This window comes from Bacillus rossius (genome assembly GCF_032445375.1).
Source record: "Bacillus rossius redtenbacheri isolate Brsri chromosome 9 unlocalized genomic scaffold, Brsri_v3 Brsri_v3_scf9_1, whole genome shotgun sequence".
Taxonomy (NCBI): Eukaryota; Metazoa; Arthropoda; class Insecta; order Phasmatodea; family Bacillidae; genus Bacillus; species Bacillus rossius.
The window spans coordinates 6,999,832-7,026,731 of NW_026962012.1; the positions used below are offsets into that span (position 1 = coordinate 6,999,832).

General features: G+C 36.5%; 2 protein-coding genes across 3 annotated transcripts in view; one reads left to right on the forward strand and one right to left on the reverse strand.

Annotated features, from left to right (window-relative positions):
* Positions 1 to 18,274, forward strand: part of LOC134542686 (brefeldin A-inhibited guanine nucleotide-exchange protein 3) — a 106,604-nt gene extending 88,330 nt beyond the window's left edge. Inside the window, exons 28-31 of the mRNA XM_063387142.1 lie at positions 2,384 to 2,612; positions 5,169 to 5,398; positions 6,422 to 7,610; positions 9,828 to 18,274. Of these exons, the coding sequence (XP_063243212.1) occupies positions 2,384 to 2,612; positions 5,169 to 5,398; positions 6,422 to 7,610; positions 9,828 to 10,043 (1,864 nt within the window). The 3' untranslated portion in view covers positions 10,044 to 18,274. The remainder of the gene's footprint in view (positions 1 to 2,383; positions 2,613 to 5,168; positions 5,399 to 6,421; positions 7,611 to 9,827) is intronic.
* Positions 18,275 to 20,785: 2,511 nt separating this feature from the next.
* The window catches only part of LOC134542541 (protein lozenge-like), a 346,143-nt gene continuing 340,028 nt past the window's right edge, over positions 20,786 to 26,900 (reverse strand). For both annotated transcript variants that reach the window (XM_063386897.1, XM_063386896.1), the window contains exon 6: positions 20,786 to 25,086. In XM_063386897.1, coding sequence (XP_063242967.1) covers positions 24,725 to 25,086 — 362 coding nt within the window. In that variant the 3' untranslated portion in view covers positions 20,786 to 24,724. The remainder of the gene's footprint in view (positions 25,087 to 26,900) is intronic.

Consider the following 26,900-nt stretch of genomic DNA (forward strand, 5'->3'; position numbering starts at 1 on the left):
ATAAGCTCGGACACGAAATTTAACATAGAATTCTTTTAAATAAACTAAAACTTGAATCATTTTAAATCACATAACACTAAGTGTATGTTTGTATATTTGTTTTTGCTTGAATACTGTTGTTACGAGATGTGAGGGCAGGCCTTCCTAGTCCTCATTCTCCCCCTCCCCTTCCCCAAGTCCACGCTCTAACCCCCAGGTCAGTTTTCCGCTTCTCCCCTCCCTCCAGAAGTTCAACAGCTGTACAGCTTACTATGCGTCCTGAAAGCATTAGACCATCGGTTCAAAGTGCACTTCGTGTGTTCTTGGTTTGTAAAACCCGATAAAATATGTGTTCTCTTGCAAATAATCCTTTTGTCGACACGAAGTCAAGCTATAACTTATTTGTCATTCCAATATTTTATTTTTCGAATAAATTCATTAACACAACGAAGCTCTGCATGAGAAACTGTAGTGCTACATTTAGTTTAATAAGTTAAAGTGGTAATGTAATGGTCTGACCATTTGTTTTCCAGTTTGGCGATCTGGATAAAATCCACTGTTTCATACCTCATATCATCTTCTTAAGCTCTCAAGCCACGCTTTTTAGCTTTGATCAAAACCTCTCCACTCCGTTAAGCTGAGTAAATGTAGAATATATAACAGATATGTACATACAGCAGTCATAAATCATCTTAAAACTAGACTATAACATCCATCACAAACTGGAAACATATATATATATATATATGTGTGTGTATGTATATATATATATGTATGTATGTATATGTGTGTGTATGTATATGTGTGTATGTATATATATATATGTGTGTGTGTGTGTGTGTGCGTGTGCGTGTGCGTGTGTGTTTGTTTGTTTTCGCCAAGGCTCATCTCGTACAGGTTTGGTAATATAAAATAATATACTATGTACAAAAACATTGACATGTCGTTAGTTTTATATAGAAATTAATGCAAACTAAAGATCTTTTTTACACACGCGTTAAAATATGTATTTATGAGACAAAAGCAAAAAAAAATACTGCTTTTCTTCAATGGTTATGACTGGTAAGTAGGGTAAGAGTTTCTAATACTTTGACGATGTTTTCTTTATTATATTTCAAAAATAACTGATCTATTTAATTTAAATCCGGATCATAATTTTGAAGACAGAATTAAATATACATATATAAATTTATCAATTTAAATTATTGAGAGCACACTTATTTATAGTCTCTTGCTTTAACATCGTTTAAAATTTGACATGTCATGACCATTTATACATGTTTCATTTTACTATGATTACAAACATTTATTTCATGATTATTCATCACAAGCTTCAACAACACTCCTTATTATTTCTCTTTCCTTGCTATGAATAACTTTCTTAAATCTCTTCGGCCGCGCGTTACTTGCCATGGTTCACAGTCCCGTCACTACTTCAGCACAGACGAAGGTCAATGTGTTTTAAATGGCTCCTAGCGCAGCTTGTAGGCGGGGCCAACTTTCTCTTCCACCCCGACCTCCCCTCGCAAAAGGGTTTCCTCATCCCCGCGCTGGTAGCCCTCACGAGTTCTGGCGACTACAGTAACGGAAATCAGTCTTTAAATACTTCCTGCAAACAAACCTTAAACTTATTGATCTGATTCAACATATAAAATTTAATAGTAAAAATTTAATCATCAAAGGTTTATTTATGGTGTTGAATATATGTAGGCTAACAATTTCTTGTGTGTCTTCAATATGATGAATGCTGCACTATCTCTACAGTTCAGTGTTAACTAAGAATTAATAAAATTGTAATGCATATTTTTTAGTTGTCATTATTGCTTTTTCAGACTATAAATAATAACGTGAAGTATTTAAGGATAGTTGTAACTATTATAAAGTATTTTTTTTAATACCTATATGCGGTGCAAATTTTGCAACAATATATACGGATGAATCACGTGGGTACGCCATCTTTTAGAGATTTCTGAGACTTCTGCAGATGGCAGCATCGTATTGACACATTTCCATTCCAATCAATTTTCAGTCCATTCAGAAATTACTCCTTCCAAATGCCTTATACCTAGAGATAAGATGTTATAATAATAATAATATAAAAAAAACTGAATAAATCACCTGAACAATAAAACTAAACAACATACACAATGGAGGTTCACACTGGAAATTGTAACAAGCTTAGTAACAAAAAGCTTGCAAAGTGTCTTACAGTTTTGTCTGACGCTGTGCTTTACATTTTTATTTCCCGTCTCCCTCCTTCACCTTCATCATGTAGCACTCCGCTCATGAATGTTGCGATTTTTGTTTTCGTTACGTTCTGATGATTCGTTGATTTACCCTGCCGGCTGCAAAGATAGTTTACAGAAGATGTGCCCGTGGCAGGCAATGTGGGCATGTGTTGCAGGCACGTGATCCTGAGCACGGGCGCGCTCCTCTCGCCGGACCAGTGGCAGGTGGCGTGCGTCGCCCTGCACCGAGCCTGCTCCGTGTCCTTGCACTCGCTGCGCCAGCTGGTGGTGGTGTTCCGGCCCGGCTCGCACAGCTTCTACGGCGACGTGGGGCAGGTGAAGGTGGCCGCCCGTCGCGACTGCACCGCGCGCGAGAGCGACCGCCTCAAGCAGCTGGCGCAGCAGGTGCGTGGGCGCGCGCACAGCAAGGGCCCTGGTTCCGATCCCAGGCCATTCATCCGTCCTGTCATTCCCTGACACTGCACTGTTTATGCCCTGGCTGTCGACAGGATGCAAAGCCTAATTGTGTAAAACAATTCGACAGTGATAGGTCTTAAATCCGGCACGTTTGAATCCACGGCCATGCCGTGCTTTAATCCAGCTCATTCGTAACCACGGCCATGCCCAATTAATAAACGTCAGTACAGTTTTAACAAAAAAATACCAAATGTGAAAATGTAAAATGTAACCTGCTAGAAAACAGGAAAAACTGTAATAAAATCAAAACAGAAAGCAGCTATAAACTCTGAGTGAACTAAGCATGCTGGTAGTGCAGCAATGCAACCAATTTACTTACAAAATTTTATTTTAAACATTTATTTCATTTTTGGTTAAGTTATTTTGTTAAAATTGTGTACTTAGTAATGACACATAGGTATACATTAATTTGAAAAATTTAATGGTTGGTCTAAATTAATGTTTTAAAGTTTATTTTTAACAATGGCACAAAATATAAGCCAAGTAATTTCGGCGGTTTTATGTGTTTGCTAATTAACATCTAAAACCTGGTATCATAAAAATAAACTAAATAATTTAATAAAAATTCAGTAAATTTTTACTGAAAAAAAATTGAATGACAATAGTAGTGTGTTATTGTTAGATTATTTTTTGAAAGAAGAACATTGCATATTAGTTGGCAATGTTCATTGTTCTAAGATGTGTAGGTATTGAATCAACTTCAGATTTTACGATGTTTGGGTCGTAATTTATTATTCCTAATCACAATTTTTTTTATAACCAAGAAAATTGATTTGTAAGCTTTTAAATGGTCAGGCATAAAAATAAAGTGATATTAATGTTTATTTTATAAATATATTTTGCATCTAGGAAACCATTCAGCAAAACATAAATAATACTGGGGTTTTATACTTCTGCTTTGAACTATACTTTTTCAGAGTAAATAAATTAACATGTTACTTAAAATGAAATAATATTATATTTGTTAAAAAAATTTGTCTTGTTAAGAAACTGAGGTTTGCTTACACAGTTGTACTGTGCAAGTAGGCATAAGCAACATCTTAGAATCTAAGGCTTCTTAGATTCGAGTAAGTATGGTAAGTCTCTAGACCCATGGCAATAAATGCTTGTTTTGAAATATGACAGTAAAATGCACAATTGATTGAATTTAAATGTTACAAATTAAACCATTGCTAAGAAAAATGTTTAGATAAAAGTAAATCATTATATGATTCAGTTGCCCATGCAAAATAAAATTAAATAAATAAATCTTATGGTTTAGAGGGGGCAAAATGGCTCTTTGGCAATCCAGAGGAATCTTTCAAATCCTGGTCAGGTCATCTCGAGTTCAGTTTTTCCACATTTTCCAGAAATCAAGCCAGGAAAATACTGAAATTAGTCCTTACCATAGGCCATGGCAGGGGTGGCCTAGACTTTGCATGGCTCTGGGCCATTTACTTTCGTGGAGTCTGAAAGGGGCCTTACCGTTATAAAAATAAAAGCTCACATCCCATTTGGAGAATTTAGTTAAATATTGCTGAAAATAATATTTATGGCTGCAGTAAAAAGTAGTTTAGCACTGTCTTGAATATAAATAATTCCCCTAACTACTCAAACATATTACTTTCAAAAGTGCAAACTACAAAAATTTTTATATTTGCTATTTTTAACAGATTTTTAATATATTGTTTAATATTTACGAAGTTGTGATGGGTAACTTTCACTTAATTTATTCATGACACCGAGGGATTTGGGGGTATCTAATAGCTCCCAGAGAAAAACTAACTGAAAATAAAATTTTGACCATGTTTATGCTAATTTATTTGTATGTTAAAATTCTAATAAATTACACTTACATTGTATAATGAATAGTGGTCTACAGTTAAATGACAGACATTTGACTTGACAGGTTCATCAGTAATAAAGGGTCTGTGCGGGGGGCATTAACCTGCCCTGGAACCACCCTCGAGCCTTGGTTTCCAAGTATCCTTCAATTGCACTGTGGCGTGTTCCCGCCTTTAATAGTCTTGCCTTTTACACTTCTCAGAAGTAAACAAAAATTTTGCTAAGGGATGGTGAAGGGAGGGAAAGGTGTGGATGATTTTACTTAAACTTGACCAACAATTTTTTTAAATATTTTAAATTATATTACAGGGAAAGGTCTGAAATCAGGCATCAGTCTAGCCGCTGGCGTTTAGATTATTTTGGGTGTATTCCGGCTGTTGACCTTGACCGCCAGGTTGCATCACCGCGTCACCTGTGTTTTTAATTCGCTAAGAGTTTATCGTTACCGTTGGTTTTTGTTCAAATACAGTATTTCCTAATTTCTAGTGGGTTACATTTCACATTTTGATATTTGGTGTTCCCATTAAAACTGTTGACGCACGATACTCCAACAAAATCACGAATCGGGCATGGCAGCGGTCCCGGACGTAGCGGTGTTGGAGTTGTGTGCTGACCGGCACCGCGAGGGCAGGAAACGGGGAAGATGGCGTTGGCGCGCAGGTGTTCCTGCTGGAAGGGCAGCGGGACCTGTCGGCGACCCCGGGCGCCGGGGAGGAGCGCAGCTACATATTCCTGCTGTACCCGCCGGGCGTGGGCCACACGCTCAACCCGGACCTGTACATCGTGCGCGTGCCCTTCCGCAGCCTGGTGGTGGGGCTGCTGGCCCACCAGATGCTGCTGCAGACAGTCGGGGGCGTGCTGCTGGAGGGCACGGCGCACGTCATTCCCAGGTGCGCCAATATTACCAAGTACCAGTGAAACTACTCTAAATACAATTTAATATCTTACATTTGACATAAGTGTTTAATTGAAAATGGTAATGAATTTAATCTGAAAAAAAAAATTAAATTCTATGTCTGTGAGGGGGGCTTCATCCTCTAAAGTTGTCCTTAAGGTGTCTCTGTTGTGGAGCTACATGTTTTACATGAGGTATTTTGAATTATTGAGGGTTGTGATGTGCTTTAATCTTTTTTTGTATTTATGCTATATTTTTTTAAGACATATATTTAATGGAGTCTCGATTAACCAACATTCGATCAGCCGAAGTTCCATGTTATTCAAGCTGACTTGAAGCACCATTACCGGCAAAGATTGTTAAAACATTAGCTCAAGGACCTAGAAAATGATCTAACCATTCTAACAGCTTAAAGGTAATTAATCTCAAAGATGTAATTTACTGGTCGGGCAAATGATGAAGTGACATGAAAGAATCTGCAGTGTAGAAAAGCTGGTAAAACATCACTCCAGAAAATGATACCACTGGGCTAAAAGAAAACCAATATGGTTTTTTTATTATATACGTGTTACCCGAGATTTTACTTATCCAAGGTTGGCGCAGTCCACAAACTTGGTTAATCGTGACTCTACTGTAATAATTTGCTATTACTGTTTTTGTGTGTTTTGTGAGTTTGAGTGCAAAGCTTATAGAATGACCTGCAGGCCTATGATTGTCCACCAGGCTTTCTTTAAACTATTTTGCTTGATGAAAAAAAATAATGAAAAATTCAGTTATTATAATAAATTAAAATGCAATTGGTGATTTTCTTTGTTAGTAAAAATCTGTTAGTAACATTTTCAAGGGACTAACAAAATAATATTTAAAGGATAAACTTTAACTCAAACAGTTGTTGTGTTTAAGCTTAACATTTAAAGTGGAACTGCTCATCCAGTATAAGTTTATTTGGGTTATGTAGTGCTATTTTTATATATCGTAGTTTCATTCTTATGGGTTTTGTTGACTTGTTTCTTTCTAGCCTAGCAAATGTGTTGCTTCAGAATCGCACAGTAACCAGCAATGATAAAATTGAAGATTCAGAGAATGGAAATCAGAAGCTGTCTGGTTTGATGGGCCATATGTCTCCAGAGCACATTCAGACCCTTCTTTCCTGCCTTGATGTTTCTTACGAACAGGCAATTGAGTTTGACTCCAGGCCTGGTCTGAAATTTCTGGTGCAGAAGGTTGCAAGCCTGGAAAGGGCAGCTAACTTATATCGACAGGCAGGTGCCGCTTGGACCATAAAAGTCGTCACGCTGTTCGATCTGTGCCTCCACGAAGTTGGCAAGAGTGGAGCCACCCTAAAAAAGGTGAAGAAGATCTTGGAGGATGAGCCAGATGCACTATCTTCACCGAAGATTTGTGAGGGAATCATGCAAAAACCTGGGAGTACGTCAAGTTGTGAGTATGGTGACATGGCTGTCTTCCTCAAGAGGCTGAGACAGAGTTATGACAAGTTGTGCGAGACATACATTGATGTGATTCTTGACAAAGATGGCCAGCATTCTGCAGTTGATCAGATATCCGATCAGCCCATCTTCTTCCTCATAGCTCAGCCGGATGATTTTCCGGAAATCAAGCGGAAGGAATCCCCACATAGGTTGTCCGATGACCGGGAGACAAATGATCTTAACTGTTCTGTCAACAGTGATTCTTTAACTTCTGAGAAGAAAGTTGAAGTGGTTCAAGTAATTGAAGATAAACACAAAAATCCTTCGGATTGTGTACAACAGAAATTGGAAAAAAATGAAGAGTCAACCATGGACGACAACGAACATGGAGGAGAAGGTGATGACTTTGATGAAGTTTTTGAAAATCCCGTTCCTAAAGAAGAAGTCTCGAAAGGTCCTCGGCCGTTTTCCCTGGCGGACTTTGCTCGGGAGTACTCCGACTCGAGCGAGTCTGAGAACGAGGGGAAGGGCTACGAGACGGACGTCTCCCTCAGCAAGGTGGACGGCGACTCGGTGTACGACGTGGCCACCAGGCGGGACGTGGAGAGCGTGGTGGGGGAGTACAAGCGACGCAAGCAGCTGCAGTCCATGCCCCTCCCCCCGGGGCAGCGCGAGAAGAGGCTCAACCCCTTCCTGAGCAGGCCAGACGCACACTACGAGCAGAGCGAGACGGTGCCTGTCGAGATAGAGCAGCAGCGGAGGAACAGCCTGTTTCGAGTGAGTGCTCATGGAGCTTTTCAAAATAAAACTTACCTCACGCAATTAATGAACATCATTTCTGTCTTTGGTTTCATTAACAACGATGAGATCAAACGAGGTGCCGCAGTTATAAATAATTTAGCTTGCACTCTAGAGTCCTTGGGTTTGAGTCCCAGTGGAACTGTACAGTTTTTAGTTTTCTGTTGACCCAAAACCACTCAGGAAAATGCTGGAATCGTTTCTTGCTATGGGCAGTAGCCCATTCCTTCCCTAGCATCCCTAATTTTATTGTGTTTTTTTTTGTTTCCAATTACCTCACAATTGACAAAACAAAAAGCCAAATAAAAACTGATAAATAACATCAGGGATGAGGTTATCCAAGGCTGGTGTGGTGTGATGCCATAATGGTACTCAAAATACAAACAGGTTGCCTACAGTTTGCTTGAGGAATGCTGTGAACGGTATGAAGTAGAGGTGTAGCAGTGACATACTAAATACCTATGGGAGAGGGATGGAAGAGCCCTGATTAAAGAAAAACCTCACTGGTTCACGAGTGTCCACCATACCACTCAGGTGATTGAAGGCAACACTCACTAGGGCATTATCCTTACATGGTAGGGAAGCTACAACATTTTTGGTTTCGAACTCTGCCTTCAGTATGGGTCACGAGTTGATGAGCACATTGTTTTTCTGCATTCTTTGTAATCCTATGTGCTACGTAGGTACAGTTCCTGTGATCACATCACTTATGAAAAATAGAGAAATGGAAATGTCATAGCTGCAATAAAGGGAAGCAACAAGATGACATCCAGGGGCCGACTTTTGTGATTAAGTGGTCAGCGACCTGACTTCTAACTCTAGGGTTGTGGGTTCAAGTCTCACCTCGTGAAAAGTATTCTTAGAATAAGTTGGTTTGTAAGCAGTCCTACACAAAGTCTCTCAACATAAGGTGTGTTGTATTTTTAAAATACTAGCAAAACAAATTGATTTTGCACTTTTTATTTCATAAAAAATACAACCTAATTTTTTTCTAGGACACTTTACAAAGTTAACATTTGTGACCTTCTCTAAATATTATGTCATTTGCTGTCGCCTCCTCGTGGTTACATACTGGAACCTGTTATTTTATACGCAATTATAACTATAATCTTGTTAAAACATTATTGATGTTTGATAATCTGGAAAAGTTGCTCTTTCATGTACAGCCCATTCCTGAACATGCCAGATAAATAGGGACTGAAAAAAATTAGCAGCTTGCTATAGATTACTTTTTTTTATTATTTTACATTTTTTGCTAGTTTCCAACATGAATGCTCATTTTCTAGATAACTGACTTTTTCAGCTAAATTAGTTAAAAATATAATTCATTTATAAATGTATAACTTATAAAATGCCACATAACTGCTATGTATTTTTTGATAGTTTTCAAAAATGTTGAACAAAATGTATTTTTTCACACTCACAAAAAAAATTACCCCCGTAGACTTTCAGTGACCTGACTCACCTATGTTTGTATTTTGCAGTTTGTCTAGGACACATTGCATTATGACTAAATTTTTGTTATTTATGTCACTTAACTTATCAGCACTTTAGTTAATACACAAACACAACACGTCCACCACAGCAGTACCACAGGTACTTGACATTCTTCCAAATGTTACATTTGAACCATGTGGGGACTTGCTGGTAACTGTTCTCAACACTAATTTCCATGACCAGCATGATTCATGATATGGCCATGTGTCTGTGATGCAGCCAAGTCACATGTATCCGAAATAACGTTAAAATATATACCCTACCCAATTAATTCAGTTCATTTGTTCATTGTTATATGAATTAAACCTGTGACCTAATGTTTTGTGGCATATGGCACTATCATTTAAAAAAATATATATATTAAATTTTTTTTGTGTTTTTATCTACAAAGGTATGAATTTTTTTTGTACAAAAATTTTAAATGTAAATAATATTTTAAATAAATTAAAAAAAAATCAAATTTCGCAAATATAAATGATAATAGTTTAAGAGCAATTTCTGTATTTTTATGCTATTACTTATCAGAAACTTATTTTTTTTTTACTCAATCTGAGTTGTGATTTTTGACTACAAATTATCCTGTGCACATTTTTTTCCCTATCATATTAAAATGATAAATGTATAATTGATGGGTTACAAATGCTAATCACATGAATATAAACAACTGCCAGGGTGCGTGAGGGCGGTGGTGGGTCGCAGGACAGCGAGGCGCACCGCAGGGTGTGGGCGGAGATGCTGGGCTCGGTGTTCGACCTGCTGGCCCAGCTGGACGACGCCCACTTCTCCACGCTGCTGCCCGTGCTGTTCCACGGCGTGCGGCGCCTCACGGCCCACGCCACCGACCCGGCGCTCAAGCAGGCCGTCGCGGAGCTCTTCCACCGCGTCGCCCTGCTCTACGGCTTCAGCCCCGAGTAGCTCCACGCTGCTGCCCGTGCTGTTCCACGGCGTGCGGCGCCTCACGGCCCACGCCACCGACCCGGCGCTCAAGCAGGCCGTCGCGGAGCTCTTCCACCGCGTCGCCCTGCTCTACGGCTTCAGCCCCGAGTAGCTCCACGCTGCTGCCCGTGCTGTTCCACGGCGTGCGGCGCCTCACGGCCCACGCCACCGACCCGGCGCTCAAGCAGGCCGTCGCGGAGCTCTTCCACCGCGTCGCCCTGCTCTACGGCTTCAGCCCCGAGTAGCTCCTCGCCCCCCATCGGTAGAGACCGGAAAAATTCGCAGATTCGTTTGGCGGTAGACTAGAACTCAAACACACATGCCTTTTAGATGATTTTGCTATTGGCTTACTGTTCATCTTGAATAATCTCAACCAATTATAAACCCTCGACCGAAGAAGTATCAAATCACGGACAAACCTACCGAGACGACTTACACAAGTCGGCAGCCGATGAACTTCCGTTGTTTTCCCAAGTGTACAGGAGAATGTGTAGTCTATCCTGAAGTCCATCGAAACCTGCGAATTTTTCCGGTCCCTATTAATCAGGACTCGATGTATCTTCCACCATGAGGTCATTAGAGACGCATGTTGTGTGAAGTGATCTGAATGGAGCAAAGGCGAAGTGTAGCGGGTGGGGGAAAGCGTGAGGAAACTACTCACTATGTCGTCGACCTTTCCTGTTTGTAAAATGATCCGTGTTTGACCACCCCCCTGGGTTGCTTTGGTCGAAGGCAAGTGACCACCTTTGTCTCTTCTCCATTTTAGATATTTATATTTTTAATTGATACAGGTTAACATTGAGGCTGTTTTTTTTTTTTTTTTAAATTTCACTGAGTTTGGCTGCAGATGATTTTGGTACATTTGTGACCATAATCAAAACTAATATATTATTTTCTATTTTTTGTCGCACAATGAACAACAGATGTTTCTTAATATGCACCAGTTCCAGAAACCTGTCAGAGTCATGATGTCATAATGACTGATGATGTGATGAGCTTAGATCTTTAATATTTGATAAGTGAAGTTAAGTACAAAAAAAATTCTAAGATGAAAGGGATTGTTCCACCTTAAGAAGTTCCCAGTTAAGAAGTATTCCTGCTTTTATTAACATGAACCATGCTCAGTATTATCCTTAACATTGCATGTAATGAATATCTACTGGACAGTAAGAGTGAATATTTTGGCAAAGTCTGAATTTTCTTAACAGGGTTTTACTGTATTGGCTGAAAATATGTGGGTTTGGTTTTGTGCTTTAGACATGCAAGCAAAAAAAAAAGGATACAGTTATATTTATAAAACAACTATGTACCTCGTGTAGTTTTCAAGAATTTTAAATGATCATGGTTACATCATCATATTTTAATATTTATGACCATCATGTGTTATTTAAAGTTTTAAAGTTCCTTATTGTCATATTTTGCTCATCCACAAGAGCCTTTGATTCTTGCCAGTACAGTCATTCTTTAGTTAGGCTCATTTGGCAATCCAACACGAATTGAGCTGCTGACGTTCACATTTTTTCAGGTAGTTTTGGGTTTTTCTTTGACCATGACCCCCACTTCGTGCTTTACTCTGCTTGCATTTTAATTTCGTACAGTGTCATTGTTATGATTTATTGAAGAAGCGCTCTGATTCATTATCATAACATGACGCAGGGTTGTAGCCAGAATTTTGTGGAGGGATCTGGTATATTGTTTTTTATGAGTAAGTTTACTTTATAATTGAATTCTATAAGAAAATTGATTGTCACACTAAAAGTACACTTTTATAACTCCAATGCTAACACATAAAAATTTTAGTAATGATTTTTGAGTAAAAAAAATACAGAACATATTATATTTTGATTTTTAGGTTTTTACTAAATTTATTTTAATGCTTTGTTCTAAATTCATGTGTTTCATGATTTTGTTAAGACCAGTCATAAATACATATACATTAATGTTATTAATTACATGAAACACCTTTCAAGTTTATTTGAGAGACATTCTTAGAGTAAAACTTGTGCAAAACAGCATTAAATATAGACTATTACTGGGAAACTCATTTCCTACTGCTTTTATTTATGAGGCATGATGGGCTATAATAAAAGAAAAAGAAAATTATTGTAGCCCAATAATCCTTCCAAAAAATCTCTCTGTAACCTTATGTAGCTAAGTTACTATATTTTTCTTAATGTCTTGGTTTTTTTTTGTTCTGAAGGAAGGGCTCTAGACACCATGGACCTCTCCTGGATACGTCTCTGCGTGATACGTATCAGAGATTTTTTTAAACAGTTTAACTCATGTGTTTTTTTTTCCTTGCCATGTACAGTACTCATATTTCTTTGGTATTCCAATTAAAACTAGATAGTATATGTTTGACAGTTCGGGAAGATCGCTAATTTCCCCATGGCCATGCTCCCGAACATATGCTGTGCTAAGAGCTGTTACTGTATTTTTATATGTACTGTCAGTAACTTATTCTGTTTCACTTAATCCATTTTTCTCCTTTCATCTTATCTGTACTTAATTCTTAGTGAGTTAACAGATGTGATTTTTAACTATAAAATATCCTTCTATTATATTAAAACTGCAATAAGGTTTACAGCCTGACTTTCTGTTTATCACAATGAAGTAACATCGAGACTAGTCTGTGTTTGAACCACTCTGGAATTTGTGGATCATTCTCTTTTCCTTCTTTGTATTTATTCTCTTTGATATAATAACTTTTCAGTTAAAGGATCTGTATGCATACTTTTTTTGAACAATTTCATTATTTATTTATTTTTTAAAATTTATTTAATATAACCTTTTATTCTAGTCAGGATGAGCATTTATTTATAGTGGTTGTATATGTTACCAGAAATTTGCTTCAAAATGTTTTAATGTCGACACACAGGTTTTTACAATTGGTTTTAAGTAATTATTTTCAAACTTAGTTTCTCAAGTATTTTCTTGGGTTTAAAACCCTTAAGTTAATTTTAGTGGGCACATTCTGGTCTTTTGGAATGTTTTTTTTTTTTTAATTAAATAATAATTTTGCATTAAGTAAGTACATACAAAGTTTTATTTTTTAGTATGAAACTATTCAGAAAAAATGAATCTCTATGTAATAGTTAGTATTTGGTGTAAATGTATAGTCACTATAGATTTCTGAGTATTCAAAGTATCTACAGTATATTATTTCTAGTAAGTAATATTTAAAATGAGTTCATTATTTTACTTTTATTTAAACTGTAGCCTACATATTTGAAATAAAGTCAAGTTATTATTATGATTTAATGTATTTTTACACTTAATCATATATTGTACCTGATATGTACATGTAACTGCAACAAAATAGTAAACTAGTTTGAATTAATGTACCTTATGAAATTTTGTGAATGTATCATTGATGAAAAGTATTTTAAATGTGCCTGTGTCATGAAATATTTAATAATATGAAAGCTCTATCGTATATATATTTTTTTGTAATGGGAGAAAGTTGTAATATTCAATAGTTGTGGTGAAACAGTCCAGCTATCTGGCCATCTCAGATTCTTCCCATTTACTTTCTGATTTCCAAGCCCTTTTACTAATCAGTTATTCCGTTGATGTGGTACAGGTGGTACGGGTATCAATGAGCTTTTCATAATTCCAAAGAGTTAGTAAGATATTGAGTCACTTCCATATGTCTTTTCTTGTGTTTTTGTGCTCAGTTATGGCAATATTGTGAGTAAAATGGGCATTGAAGTACTTTATGGTTATGGCATATGCTACTTTGAATCAAAAATGTTATTTTTATGCAGTTTTCTGGTTAATTTTTTTTATTGTATTGAAGTAGCGCAGTTTTTTATATTCATTAAAATGTGATACTTAAATATTATTGTAAATAGTAATTTTTATGTTGTGAATTTTTATATGCACCTGCCTCCCGTACTAACGCTGTTTGATTTGCGTAGTTTTGAAGTAACAGTGCCAATATATTACGGCATGATTTGAAGTTGTGCTGTGTAGATTCGAAGTAGCACTGTTTTCTTATACGTGAATTTTTATTTCCGTGCGCGCACATTGGCAATAAATATTACTTGTGTAGTGTTAAATATAATGCAATGAATTAATAGTGTGACGAGTCGGCAAACAATATTTTGCTCTTTCCTTAAAGCTATTCACTTCCTTTATTGCGTATTTATTTCTGACAATGCCCGTGTGAACAACCAACGTTTATTTTACGCCATCTCGCATGTGAGCAGTAGTTCTGGAGAGTAAAACTACATAGAAGCTTACAGGGCTAGTTTACCTTGCACCTACTAGGATGCGCTGTTGGCAAATCATGGCAGACATGCATTAGTAAACAACAGAGATAGGAATTACTTGAGCAGTTTAAATAATATTTCTAATAGAAAATGTTTATTTGTGCTTTTTCAAATCTTATTACAACTGAAATATATCTCTTATATTAATAACATTATTATTTTGCAACTCAGAAATTTTGTTAGCACCTACTGAGGAATGTTATGCCCTTGTCCTATTATGTAAACAACGAGGTACATGGGTTTTTTAAAATTTAATTTTGAGGTCGTTTAATCTCAAAGTGTTATTCAACATTTATTTAAATATACTTCAAATGTATTTAGACATATATGTGAACTGTAAATTAATGTTAACTGGAGCAGTGACGTGATTAAAATGGTATTCAGCAGGCACACTTACCTGATTGGAAAACAAATTATCTTAATTAACATACATTCACTCTTATGGAAAAAATGCATTGATTAGCGCTCTGTTTTCCTGGAACAAATTAGAGCGTATCTTCGAGGGGCAGGTGTAGTAATTGCATTTTATAATGTAGTTATAAAATAATTATATTGCTTTTGTTGTTATAATAATGGCTTTGCAATATATATTTTATTGTAATGAGAATCAAGCTTTTAAAATAATGTTTTTGAGAGATCTGATTGAACATTTTATTTTATATGAGAACAATTTGTTTTTATGTTATGTAATCATAATAACTAATTAGTATTAAATACTTAAAAGTATAGGAATTTTTCTTATATATAAATAATTATTATTAAATGCTTCCTTGTCTCGCATAGTCAAAATATTTGTTAATAATTTACTCTTTTACAAACAATATGCTGACATCATAGCTGTATCAAACATTTTGGCTGGTAAAATGTGATGTGATTTGATGCATCACTGCAAGAAACTTTTCAATATTTCTATAACAGTATGTAAACATCCATGCCATTACAGACGTTGTGGTAGATTACCCAATCCAGTATAAGCTAACACAAGTCAGAAAATGCCTGGGAACGGCCTCCAAAATAATAAAAAAATATTACAATTTAATTGTTTAGTTTTATCTATTTTTGAGTGTGATTTTTCTCGCTGTTGCTTAAAGCAGGTGCCCTGAAAAGCAGAGAAAAACAATCAAATACACAAAATTTTAGGTAAGAACCAAATGCAAGCACATTATTAGAAGAAATTACGCAACTGAAAAATATGTTCAACACTTCATTCAAAATTAACTCCTAGTTTGACCATGGTTCCTGTAGCATGCAATGGATCAGTCCGCATTCAATAAGAGCTACAACATATTTGCTAATACATTTTTTTATATATGTACCGCACTTACAATTACCGCAAATATCTTAATATAATTCAGCTTGGTTATCATACTTAAACAATTTAAATAGCTACACATGGAAAATACTCAAACTATTTACACAAATATTTATTAAATTGTCCTATATAATAATATTTAAATGATTCGACCCGGGTCTACTAATATTCCGCGCGCCTTTCGGGGGCATGTTTTCTTCTTTTACTTAAAGTAATTCTACTGGCCATAAACTTCACTTTCGATATCCTTTAATTCAAGTTGTCAGGCGGTCCCCTCGCGCGACCAATTGATATGAAGTCGCAACACCCGTACAGTCAAACTGGGATGCCTTGTAACTTGTAACGTAGCAGCTGACTCCACCCACGAGAATGCAATGGCTTAGGGGACGGAGCTGATGACTTACATGTTCATTGAAGACGTCGCTGCGGAAACCAGGTCTCCTGACCCAGTGCCAAAAACAGGAATTATGGTGATCCTCCAAGCAGCTACTTGAAGGCTTGCTCGGCTCGTAGACTCGTAGACTGGTTGGTCGGCTCGGGCATTTCAAATACGTAACTTTTACGTGAAGTTATTTAAGTGCACCCATCACTCCTCAGCTCGGCCCGATCGCGGCTACTGCCCTTACGGCCAGCGAACACACACACGTCCGCACCAGTCAGCTGGGTGCTCGAGAATGCCTCGTTTTTCTTGTCATTACGTCACTCTTCACCCCTCTCCTACCACGCCTGGTGGCAGCGACGTGCAAACAGTTCATATTTGTCCACGTATTTTAGGCCTCACGTAAAATATATGTTACATCAAAATTAACAAAATATCTTAAAACAATTTAAACTAAAAATGTATTAAAAACCAGGCTGCCAACTTTACCTAAAAATAACTAGACAGTTGTTTCTATTGGTGCTTACGTGCCAAACAAATTAACTACAAATTAACTAAAATTAATTTACTAAAATAAAATATACTTAAAATTTAGAACAAGCAGTACACATAATTAACAAAATTAACCAATCAAAACACATTTCCTTGGGGAGCTGCCGTTAACGTCTCTCAAGTCTTTTGGCCATAGCAAAGCTGGCCAGAACATCAGGCGGTTGGTGTTGGTTTGATAGCCATTTAGCAGGCAACCAGGCAGACTAGTTTGGCTTGGATAGTCTCAGTCTGTCTCGATAGGGACTTAGTTTGCTTTGCCACTTGTTGATTTGCCTCCCAATTGTCACTGTAGAAAATTTCGAGTTATAATTTGAGTATCTATTAGCTCACTACACTTTTTTGGCATATTGTAGGAGGGTGTAGAATTGTCATGAACACAGTGTGAACTGATGTACTGGCCTTGCATAAGTAAATGTACAATGATGAAGCCAAGATAGCTTTGTTTTGTCATTTATTTCCTTGATTCAAAGGAAACTAACATTTTTACCTGCATTTTGTGAAATTTTGGGTCAATAGTTTACAAACCAACCAGTTTTGTAAACGAAGTTTAGAAACTGTTGCTCCATGGAAAATTAAACCTACTTTACTTAATACTTATATGTTATATTGTGTGTGTATTCCTGAATATCAAATTATTATTATTATTTGTAAGGATTGAATAGAAATTGATTTGTTCTTAAACTACTTTGTATTTTTTAATGGTATCTTGCTAAATATACATTTTATAAACTTTTATTTGTACATGTTATCTTGATATTTTCTGGTTTTTTTGCTATGCCATAAAATAAAAGGGTCACCAGTGGCTCTTAACATGCAATGATAGCTAACTAGGCAAGACAGCAGGATGAAATATTTATATTTGTTAATTATTTGAGTATAGCCTAAGTGTACAGCAAAGATTGCAGATATGATATATGTATATGTTTATTTAAATTATACGTTTTTATAAGTTATTTTATTGAATATGTAAAAAGTATCTTCTTTTGTTAATAAATATTTTATTCAAAGATCTGATCTGCATTTGGAATGGCAGTAAAAAAAGTGTGTGTGTGTGTATGTGTGTGAATTTATGACTTTATTTATCAGTGTTATGTCATGTATGTTACTTTGTATTATGCAAGTTAAATGAATAATTAATATTAACATGTTTATTTAGCTGTGCTGTATAATCCAATGTGTGTGATGAATCTGCCATATAAAGAGAAATAATATTTAACAAATTATATGATGCTTAAATGTTCTCATTTAGTGTTTACAGTGGCATAAAAATCAATAACCAAATGTACAGATAAGTTTGAAATAAAGTGTTGCTTTATTTACATCATTATATTTTACACTGTTTTCTGGAAAAATTTTACTGTAATTTTTTTTTGCCTGGCTTATAAAAACTGTTATCTGTTTGTTAAGTTTTCAAGTAAATTATATTATTTTATTTATGATTTTGTTTGTTCTCAGATTTCAAATAGATTGAACTATTGTTAAATTTTTATGGGTTCTGAAGGATGTGTTAAATAAGGTTTGTGAAGAAGAAATAACAAGCTTAATGTATCTTACATGGTAATATGCATTGAAATCACATTTTATGTCAAGTTAGTGGATTTCCTGAAGCACTACAGTTTGAAAAAAAAATTGCTTGTTGAGTTTTGTCATTTTTGAAGAGAAAAGGTAATAAAACTGCATTAGCTCACGTTTATTGGCTCTGTGTGAATTTATTATTTTCAACACGGTTATTTGGGTTGAAATAATTTTTACCTTCTTTCGCCTGTCATGACTTTCAATACCGTATAAAGTGTAGCAATTATTCATTATTACTGCAAAATTTCCATCCACTTTACTCTCAACAAACCTCTCAAGTTTAATCATTCATTCATTATTCATTCATTCATCCATCCATTTATCCATTCATCCATTAATTCATTTTCTCTGGCTTGCTCGTTTGCATAATATTTTTCATGTTTATCCCAAGACAGTGGTGTCGATGAATTTTAGGAGTGGATGTCATGGTTCAACAAGTGTACATTCACAAATCTAAAGATCTCACCTTTTTGGGGCAATTTGTGGCAGTGATGTTCCTGGTAGTTAAAAATTAAAAATCATGTTATCTTAGTTCATTTTAACCTAAATATTTGACACATTTTTCTTTATAAAGTTCGTTTGTACAATTACCGTAGTTTCTTAGTTTCTTTCAGAGGAGTGAACATTCTGTCACTCCTGAATTGTTTATTGAATTCAAAATTCTAACATTTTTATCAGTAAATTTATTACTATGGTTACTGTTCTACACTCAGAAAGTAATGCACTTAGAGGAACCAAAAATGAAAGTATATTCATAATATATCCTGAATTGAATTTGTATCATATCATTTAGTTTAAAGTTAACTTTCTTTTTTCCTGTTTTTACTTTAACCTATAATTTTCAGTTCTCTTCAAAATATTTGGATGGAATTTTACTGTTGTATATTTTGGCTGTAGAGGGATTGGGGTTAGCGATTGTTATTGTGGACTTAAAATGCACTATGAGGTAATGAATCAAGCTCAAGACCAAATCAAAACTACTTTGTGTGTATTTTGAGTCATACATAATACTGAGAGCAGGAAGGCAGTAAATTAAAAAAAAGAGTGAGGGGGGGGGGGAGGTGGACAGATGTATTGAATGTAGAAACATGCAGGTGTGCTGGTAGGAACTTGCTAGCAACCACCTCTTCCACAGTAAGATGCAAAAAAAAAAAAACTATTACTAACTGCTCTTTTATTCACCATTGGTCCAAGGCTATTGTAGTCCAGTTTTAACCCCGCAACTACCTGTCCACTGGATAACCACTTTTTCTTTTCTCATTGTCCAAGCCCTGACAACTCATAATGTCAATATATAAATGTAAAGATGTATGGTAAAAGGGAGGGAGATGTGACAGAAACCTCCCCCACCCCCTCTGTGGGTCCCATTGCCTCAGCATTTTTTTTTTCTAGTTATAAATCTCGTAGTAAGCATCCTCAACACAGGCACCTAATGGGTGGCCTTACATCTGCCATCAGACCTCGTTGGTTCTTTGGAACTATGGTCATGGCGGTATTGTGTGGCATGGTAACTTTTTTATTTATTTATTCGACACATGAATAGGGACAAGATTATAAGGTAAATTGCGATAAAATCAAATTGTCAAAGAAATTCAAGTTAATATACCACAAAAAAAAAACCTGGAAAGGCACTAAAAATCATGAAACTAATCAGCATTTTCAATCAAAACTTAACTTATGACAAACACGTAATCTTTAAAATATTAAATTCGATGAAAGTAATTTATTTGGCATGAAGTTAGTATCACATTTTATGTGGAAAAAAAAATTGTAAAATATTTTTAATCCTGCAACTGTTATTAGTTATTAATTTTTACATTACGGCTTTCATATATTTTTCAAAGAAAAAATTATTAACATTAATTTTATTTGAATAGTTAGACATTCTTATTACTAATTATACTGTAAATTACACTGGTTTGAAGAAATTAGTATCATGGAACATTTAAGTGCCATATTTTTTCAGTAATATGCAATATTCTTTAATAAACTCATTTCAAAAAAAACATAAAACCTTCAAATCTTGTCTCTACACATAGGTCACAGCAGTCGTGCCATCCAATGTCCAAGCTACCGGTGGTGGCATCTAGTTGCGAGGGACGGTGTGTACACACAGTTTTTCACAATGGACAACAGAAAGCAGCATAGATGTGATAATGGTATTTGACACACCGTCAGAGGAACATAGAAATAAGATTGAGAAGACAAAAGCTGTTTTCTCTCTCTTAATTTCGGAGTTTGGATTTGTTGCCAAATTCCTAATGTGTGTTTGGTATATGTACCCCATCTAGGTCTCAGAGGTAAGAGGAGGAACGGTTCTTCTGAACGAACCAGTTAAATAAAAGTGATCCATTCAAGAAACCAGACAGATACAGCACAAATATTTAAATATTTTCTCAAAACAAATTTTGTGGTGTTAAAATAACTTAAGTGGATTTATAGCTGTTCGTACTACATACCTAAATGCTTTGGTTTGTAAGCATAGCTGACAGTACATAATAAAAAAAAGGCAGTTTAATTCAACATAATTTATTTCTTAAAAAATAACATAGAAATACTATTAAATAGTATTTTTTTTGAATTTAGATTTTGTAATCTGAAGTAGGTACAGTAAAACTTTACTATAAAGTACTTTTATTTAGATTATGTTCTCACATTGAATAACGTAATTGTTTCAAGTATATTTTTGTCTCTTTAAACCATTTATGATTAAGTACAATAGTTGAAGATGAATAATGTGTACTCTTTAATAAGATTCTACTGTAGCCTTTAATATTTAAATGCTTTGACTTGGTAGTCCATCACAAGTTCTCTGAAGTATTTACATAAGCTGTTTATACATCATTGTACATATGTAAAACATGACTGCACATGGTACCCTCAGAACTTTGTTCAGCTGATCATGTCTCATAGGGAATGAGGAAAATTCACAATTGTGGTTTTTATACAAAATAATGTACAGATCACGGTGTGTAATAACCATAATATAATATGATTATGAAAAATTTCATTTAATACATGTTAACCATATGTTTGTGCAAATTTTCACAAAACAGGTGACTGCAGTACATTGCATTGGAAGGTATCACATTTTAGCACCCTAAACATTCTACTTCATATATAAGCCAGTATCTGGTGACAGCTCACAGTTTTATCCAAATTTAAGGGGGAGAGAAGGAAATCTAAAAATGCCATTTTTGTTTCAACAGTTTTTTTCCTTTTTTTTTTTACTTTTGACATTGAACGTTTCCTTTTGTTAAGACAGAAAAATCACATTAAGAGATCGTCAAAGAGTTTGGCATAGTGTTTGTTGACAGTATTATTACAGTTGTAATTAAAAAAAAAACTAATTAAATTCTAAATGCTAATGACTTCACAGAAGTTATTATTTGTAGGAGCCAGTCACTAATAATTTCAAGCATTCCACTTAATTATATGTTATGTTTTAAAAAGCCTCATTTTCGAAATGAAAATTTGGAAAATTATGGCCTAAACACATTTGAAACCAAGATGGTGTCTTGAGTTCTATCTTTCCCCCATTAGCAAAATAATTTTAATAAATTTGGTTTGCATAAATAATTGTTTTGGATTACAACACATTACAGATATGGTCCAAGTAGTTCAGGCAACATACCTACATCTGCAATTTGCATTTTATCCTCAATGGCAAAGTCTTAAGTGAGTTAAATAAGGAATTATGAAATAGAGTTAATAACCAAATGAGATCACTAGAAATTGTTATAACTTACACTCCTTAAGATATTTTTTCTTGTGAAAAAAAAAAGTTGCACTTAATAAACTATCATTGAATTTTTATTGTAAATGGGAAGGTAACACCTACAGAATATCCAAGCACGAGTCCTTACTTGTGACATTTATGATCAGTTTGAAATTAACCATTTTAACCAAGTATGCATGTAACATTTTTGATTTTAAATGTTTTCACATGTTTGCCAGATTTACTGTACTACTTAGTTATTGAAACTGCTTTTCTAATTGCAATTTCAGTTATTTTTGTAGCAAAGCTGTGTTCTTTAAGGTACATACTTTCACAATCCATTATCCTGAATTCTGAAATCAGAAAAAAACTTCCCAAAAATGTTTACCTGTTTACACACAAATAATTAAATTTTAGGGCAATCATTGAGTTTTCCCAAACCCTAGTAGTCATTTACTATTACTAAAATGCCAAAGAATTAATTATTACTGGGTAAAAAAAAAAAACCTCATATATTAAACACCAATAAAATTTGAATTAAAAATTTTCCACTGATCTGAGGATAAAGGACTGTAAACCTGTTAAATATATATTTTTTTAAATATAGTATTCTTACTGGTACATTTTTTTTTACTGGACAAAAATTGGCCATGTTACCTTTTTTTTGCTGCACTGCATTTTGTTTCCTCTGAGAAATATTTTAAATGCACACATGGCACATCTGTAGATCAATATTGTTTAAGGAGTGGTGTTACACCTGAAGATTAAATAAAAATTCAATAAATTTTGAGAATCGATGAGTTCAGTAAAATTCTTGAATAAACTTATCAAATATCCAAACCCCTGAGAAAATCATGTTTCCAAGTTCATAATATTCTGTTTAACTTAACACATGCTGTTGCCTGGTTTGCCATCTTTCAGGTAACTGGTATGGGGAAATAATAAAATTTAGTTTTTAGGCTTCCTATTAAAGATAAAATTGTAGCACTAGACGGATAATCAGGCTTAAGTGACATGTCCTGGTTAACCATAGCTCAGCCAACTCTTTTCCCTCCTTTTCTTTAATATACACTAGTTAAATATTTATTAACTTTCCATTTCATCAGGTGATCTCCCCAAATCATTTCAAAGGTTCTGGCTATTGTAGATTGTAAGTCGGCTTACAACAGGGTTCCTCTGATCTAATACTATAATGAACGCTGTTCCACTTTTATATAAATTTCCACTGTGTCGTGAGAGATTAAATTTCAGTACTTTAAAGGACTCGCATAAGGGTTCTACATAAGAAATTTTTGAATTTTATTAAGAGCTTCAAGAAATTAATCCATTGTAAAATGTTGCAGGTGAAAATACAAATCATGAAGAAACATTACAAGTATTTCTATAGCTGATGGTGTAGGTTTTTGTTTCATAGCATGATAAAGACCTGAAAAAAGAACTTTTCAAATTAATCTATTCTTAGAAATAAATCACAACATTTAGATTAACTTGGAACTATAATTTATTTTGTTTGAATTCACCTACTTCTATTTTATAGGTTCAAAATAAACAACATTGGTCATGACATGTATGCAGAAAAACAGTTCCTTTAAAATTTTCTTCTTTTTATGCATTCTCATAAACAGTAAGTATTTGCATTGTTTCACATTGTTCTGGAACTCTGGCAGAGAATAACAGTAAGTGTCAGTATTTTCCAACGAATTCAAATTTGATGCTTCCAACAATTATCATCTCAAGATGCCTGAGAATTTTGTTTCAATTTCGTAAAATTATTCACAACTGTTACAAATATTTACATGCTAACAATAAACAAATATGTACAGATAACAGAAAATCATTAACAAAAATGTATCTATAATAACTTCTTGCTTAAATACTTGAAAATATTATCCTGCTAAAACATTTGTAAATTTGTACGATGGAATTTTTTAAGTAGGTGCTGAATTACATGGTAATTTTGCTAGTTCATATATGTGATGATGTCGTTGTGTGAAGTATGTGGTTTAGTGGCGTGGAAGTTGCCTGACCTGGCCGATGTGTGCGGGTTTTGTCGATCTAGACCAGTGATGGCCAACTGATGGCTCGCGACATCTTCACTACGGCCTGCATCAAGGATGATATTCTAACACATACTATTACGTATACAAATAAGTCATTTTGGTTTGCGTGCATGTATTATGGTAAGTTTTCAACATACACCGTTCCGAAGCCACGCTATTCTCACAGAAATACTGAATATTGTTATACTTTTGATGTGTAACCTTTAAGCTCTCGGTAGATGGCATACGCAAGGAGTAATTTCGTGAATGGAACGGAAGTCGCATGAAACGGAAATGTGTAACCACGGCGGTGCCATCTGTAACAAAACCAAATATCTCAAATTTTAACAAGAAGGGCAGCAATATAGTAAAGTTTCTTTGTCGAAAATAATATCCAAAATCAGTGTTTCACTATATTTGAAGTACTTTCCCGCTTTTATCGGAGCCGTTCAATTAATACAGTTTAATAAAATTTCATGATTCGATAGTCGGCGTAGCTGCTCCGGCAACGAATTCTAGCGGCGGTCGAGGAAACTGCGTGTGTTTCGCGTCCAGAAATGTAGTTGAAAAAAACAATAATTTTCACGCTCGGCATTATAATTTTTTTTATAAAGAATTCTACGTTAAATCGTGTGTGCGAGTTTTGTATTATGAGAGTGTGTTTGCAGCGTGATCACACATGACCGAGGCTAGATGTATCACCTCCAGGGGTGGTTGTGAACGGCCAGGTCCTGGGAGCAGTCGGGGGAGCGACAGGCTCTCACCAGTCGCCGGCGACCGCCAGGGGGACTCCGGCGCGCGCGGCCGGCCGTCAGTAGGGCCGCCACACGGACGGGTCGGCCTGCCCCTGGCGGTCGCCGGCACCCGGGTACCTCGCCAGCACGTCGCCGGGCGCCTGGGGCTGCTGGTAGCTGTCCACCAGCTCCGCCTTGTCGCTGTGCAGGTGCAGGTGGATGGAGTTCTGGTTGACGGTGGAGTAGAGGTGCGGGTACAGCACCATGGGCGGAGGGTAGGAGCCCTGCGGCGAGGCGCCGCTGGAAGACGGGGTGCCGGCGCTGCCGTAGTAGGGGTAGGCGTTGGCGGGGTGCGGGAAGCTGGCGACGGCCGGCGCCGGCTGCGCGCCCCACGTCGAGCCCGGGTGGTAGGTGGTGCCCCCGCAGTTGAGGCCGGGGGCTGGTGCAACCACAACACACCCTCTCAGTCCAGCACCGACCAGCACCGAGGCCCGCTCCGCAATGGCTCGCGGAGCTCTTCCGTGTAGCCGTGTTTCTTTATGCACTGAATGGGAAGCCTTATTTTCACACACGACAGAGCCAAACTCCCGATCGTGCGTCTTCTGTTCTTTTTTGTTCATTGTAACTCATGATAACTAATGGTCAATTAGGTTAGGTTAGCTACATTATAAATACTTTTAAAACATTGTGGACTGTTGATTTGGTTAGGATAGCTACATTAAAGATACTGCGAAATCATGTAAACTGTTTCCTAGCATGAACTTCGGGGAACTTCGGGTGTGGCTCTCTCGTCTGTGAAATGAAGGTTTCCCGTGCTAAATACATTAACATTTTTTTCAAGTACAAGAATATATAGTTTTCTTTTATTACTTTGCCCGTGCTATGATTTTGAAGCATAAGTAATTTAAAAAAAAATTGGTAACCTTGAAATGCAAATCTCGTTGGTTGGCATTTGTTACGTTCCCGTGCACAGTGGAAGCAGCAGACGCGATAGTGAACTGTTCCGGAAGATCCGTCTGTGTCTCGGTTTGCGTGCCATTGCAGGACGGGCCAGGACATCTAAGGTTACTGATTCCTGGCTTCTGTGCGAGGTCGCGTCCTTCTAACCGACACTGCGGCCGACTTCTCGGCGGCCTTGCTGCGGCTCCAGGGCTGCGCTTTGTTTCCCTCGTTCGTCTCGCTTTGTCGTCCAGATTCACTGACATTAGTGGGGAATATGAAGTATTAAATTGTTATTACTATTTATTTCTAAGCGTTGTCCGATGCATTTCGATTTACTTTCATCGTCCATGATCTCGTATTACGGAAAAAAAATTCAAAGATTTGGTTGCCTCAAATAATAACTGGATTTAATGGATTTTAACCGTTAGTATTTATAAAATTTATCCATTAAATATCTATCAAAATTTGTTAAGGAAAATCGTTGTCGAAATGTTAAGTTCCAGGTTGGTTTAAAAACATCGCTTTAGAGAGTTTATTATTCCCCCACTATTCCTGGTGAGGCCCCTCCTAACACCACTATTCTCTGGAGGGAGGGAACTATTCCATTATCCCAGGCACCCCATTAAGACTCCTCTCCAAAATATGAAGGTACCGCAGAAGTGCGTGGCCCAGGGCCAAGCAAAGTGTGTTGCAGCCACTATCAGGAGCGATCCACGACTGAGACCTGGTGTTCTGGAGCGGTGTTCATACGCCCCCCCCCCCTCGAGTCGGGGGGTGCTCTGTCCAATCAGGAAGCAGCGAGCGCGTCTGCGGCTCACTGCAAGCCAGAACACCGGGCCTTCAGTTGTTACTCGCCCTCGAAGATGGCTGCAACAAGGGACGCCGAAACGCCGAACGCACCGTCGTTAATGAGGACGTGTACTCGACTCAGAGGCCAGAGAGGTATTTAGTGACTATGACCACGGAAGCCTATGATCTACATGCACATGTACATTCGTCTTACTTGTAGTGCTACATTAATAAGGGCATGCAGATTTCGCGAAAAGATTTCAGGACTAGATGAAAGTTAAAACACTCTAGCATCGTCTGTGTTCCGTGATTGGGTGAGTTTCTCCCAGTTACATATCGATTGTAACAACACCAATCACAGTGATTCAGTTTGGAAGTAAACACGTCCTGAGTGGCTCGGGCAAACAAGCCAACGACTTCTCTCGCAAACGGCCACCAATCACAAGGAAGAAACCACAGGTGCGGGTATACCTTGTTGCAGTCTAATAATTTTTTATATTTTTTCGCGAAAAATGCCTGCCC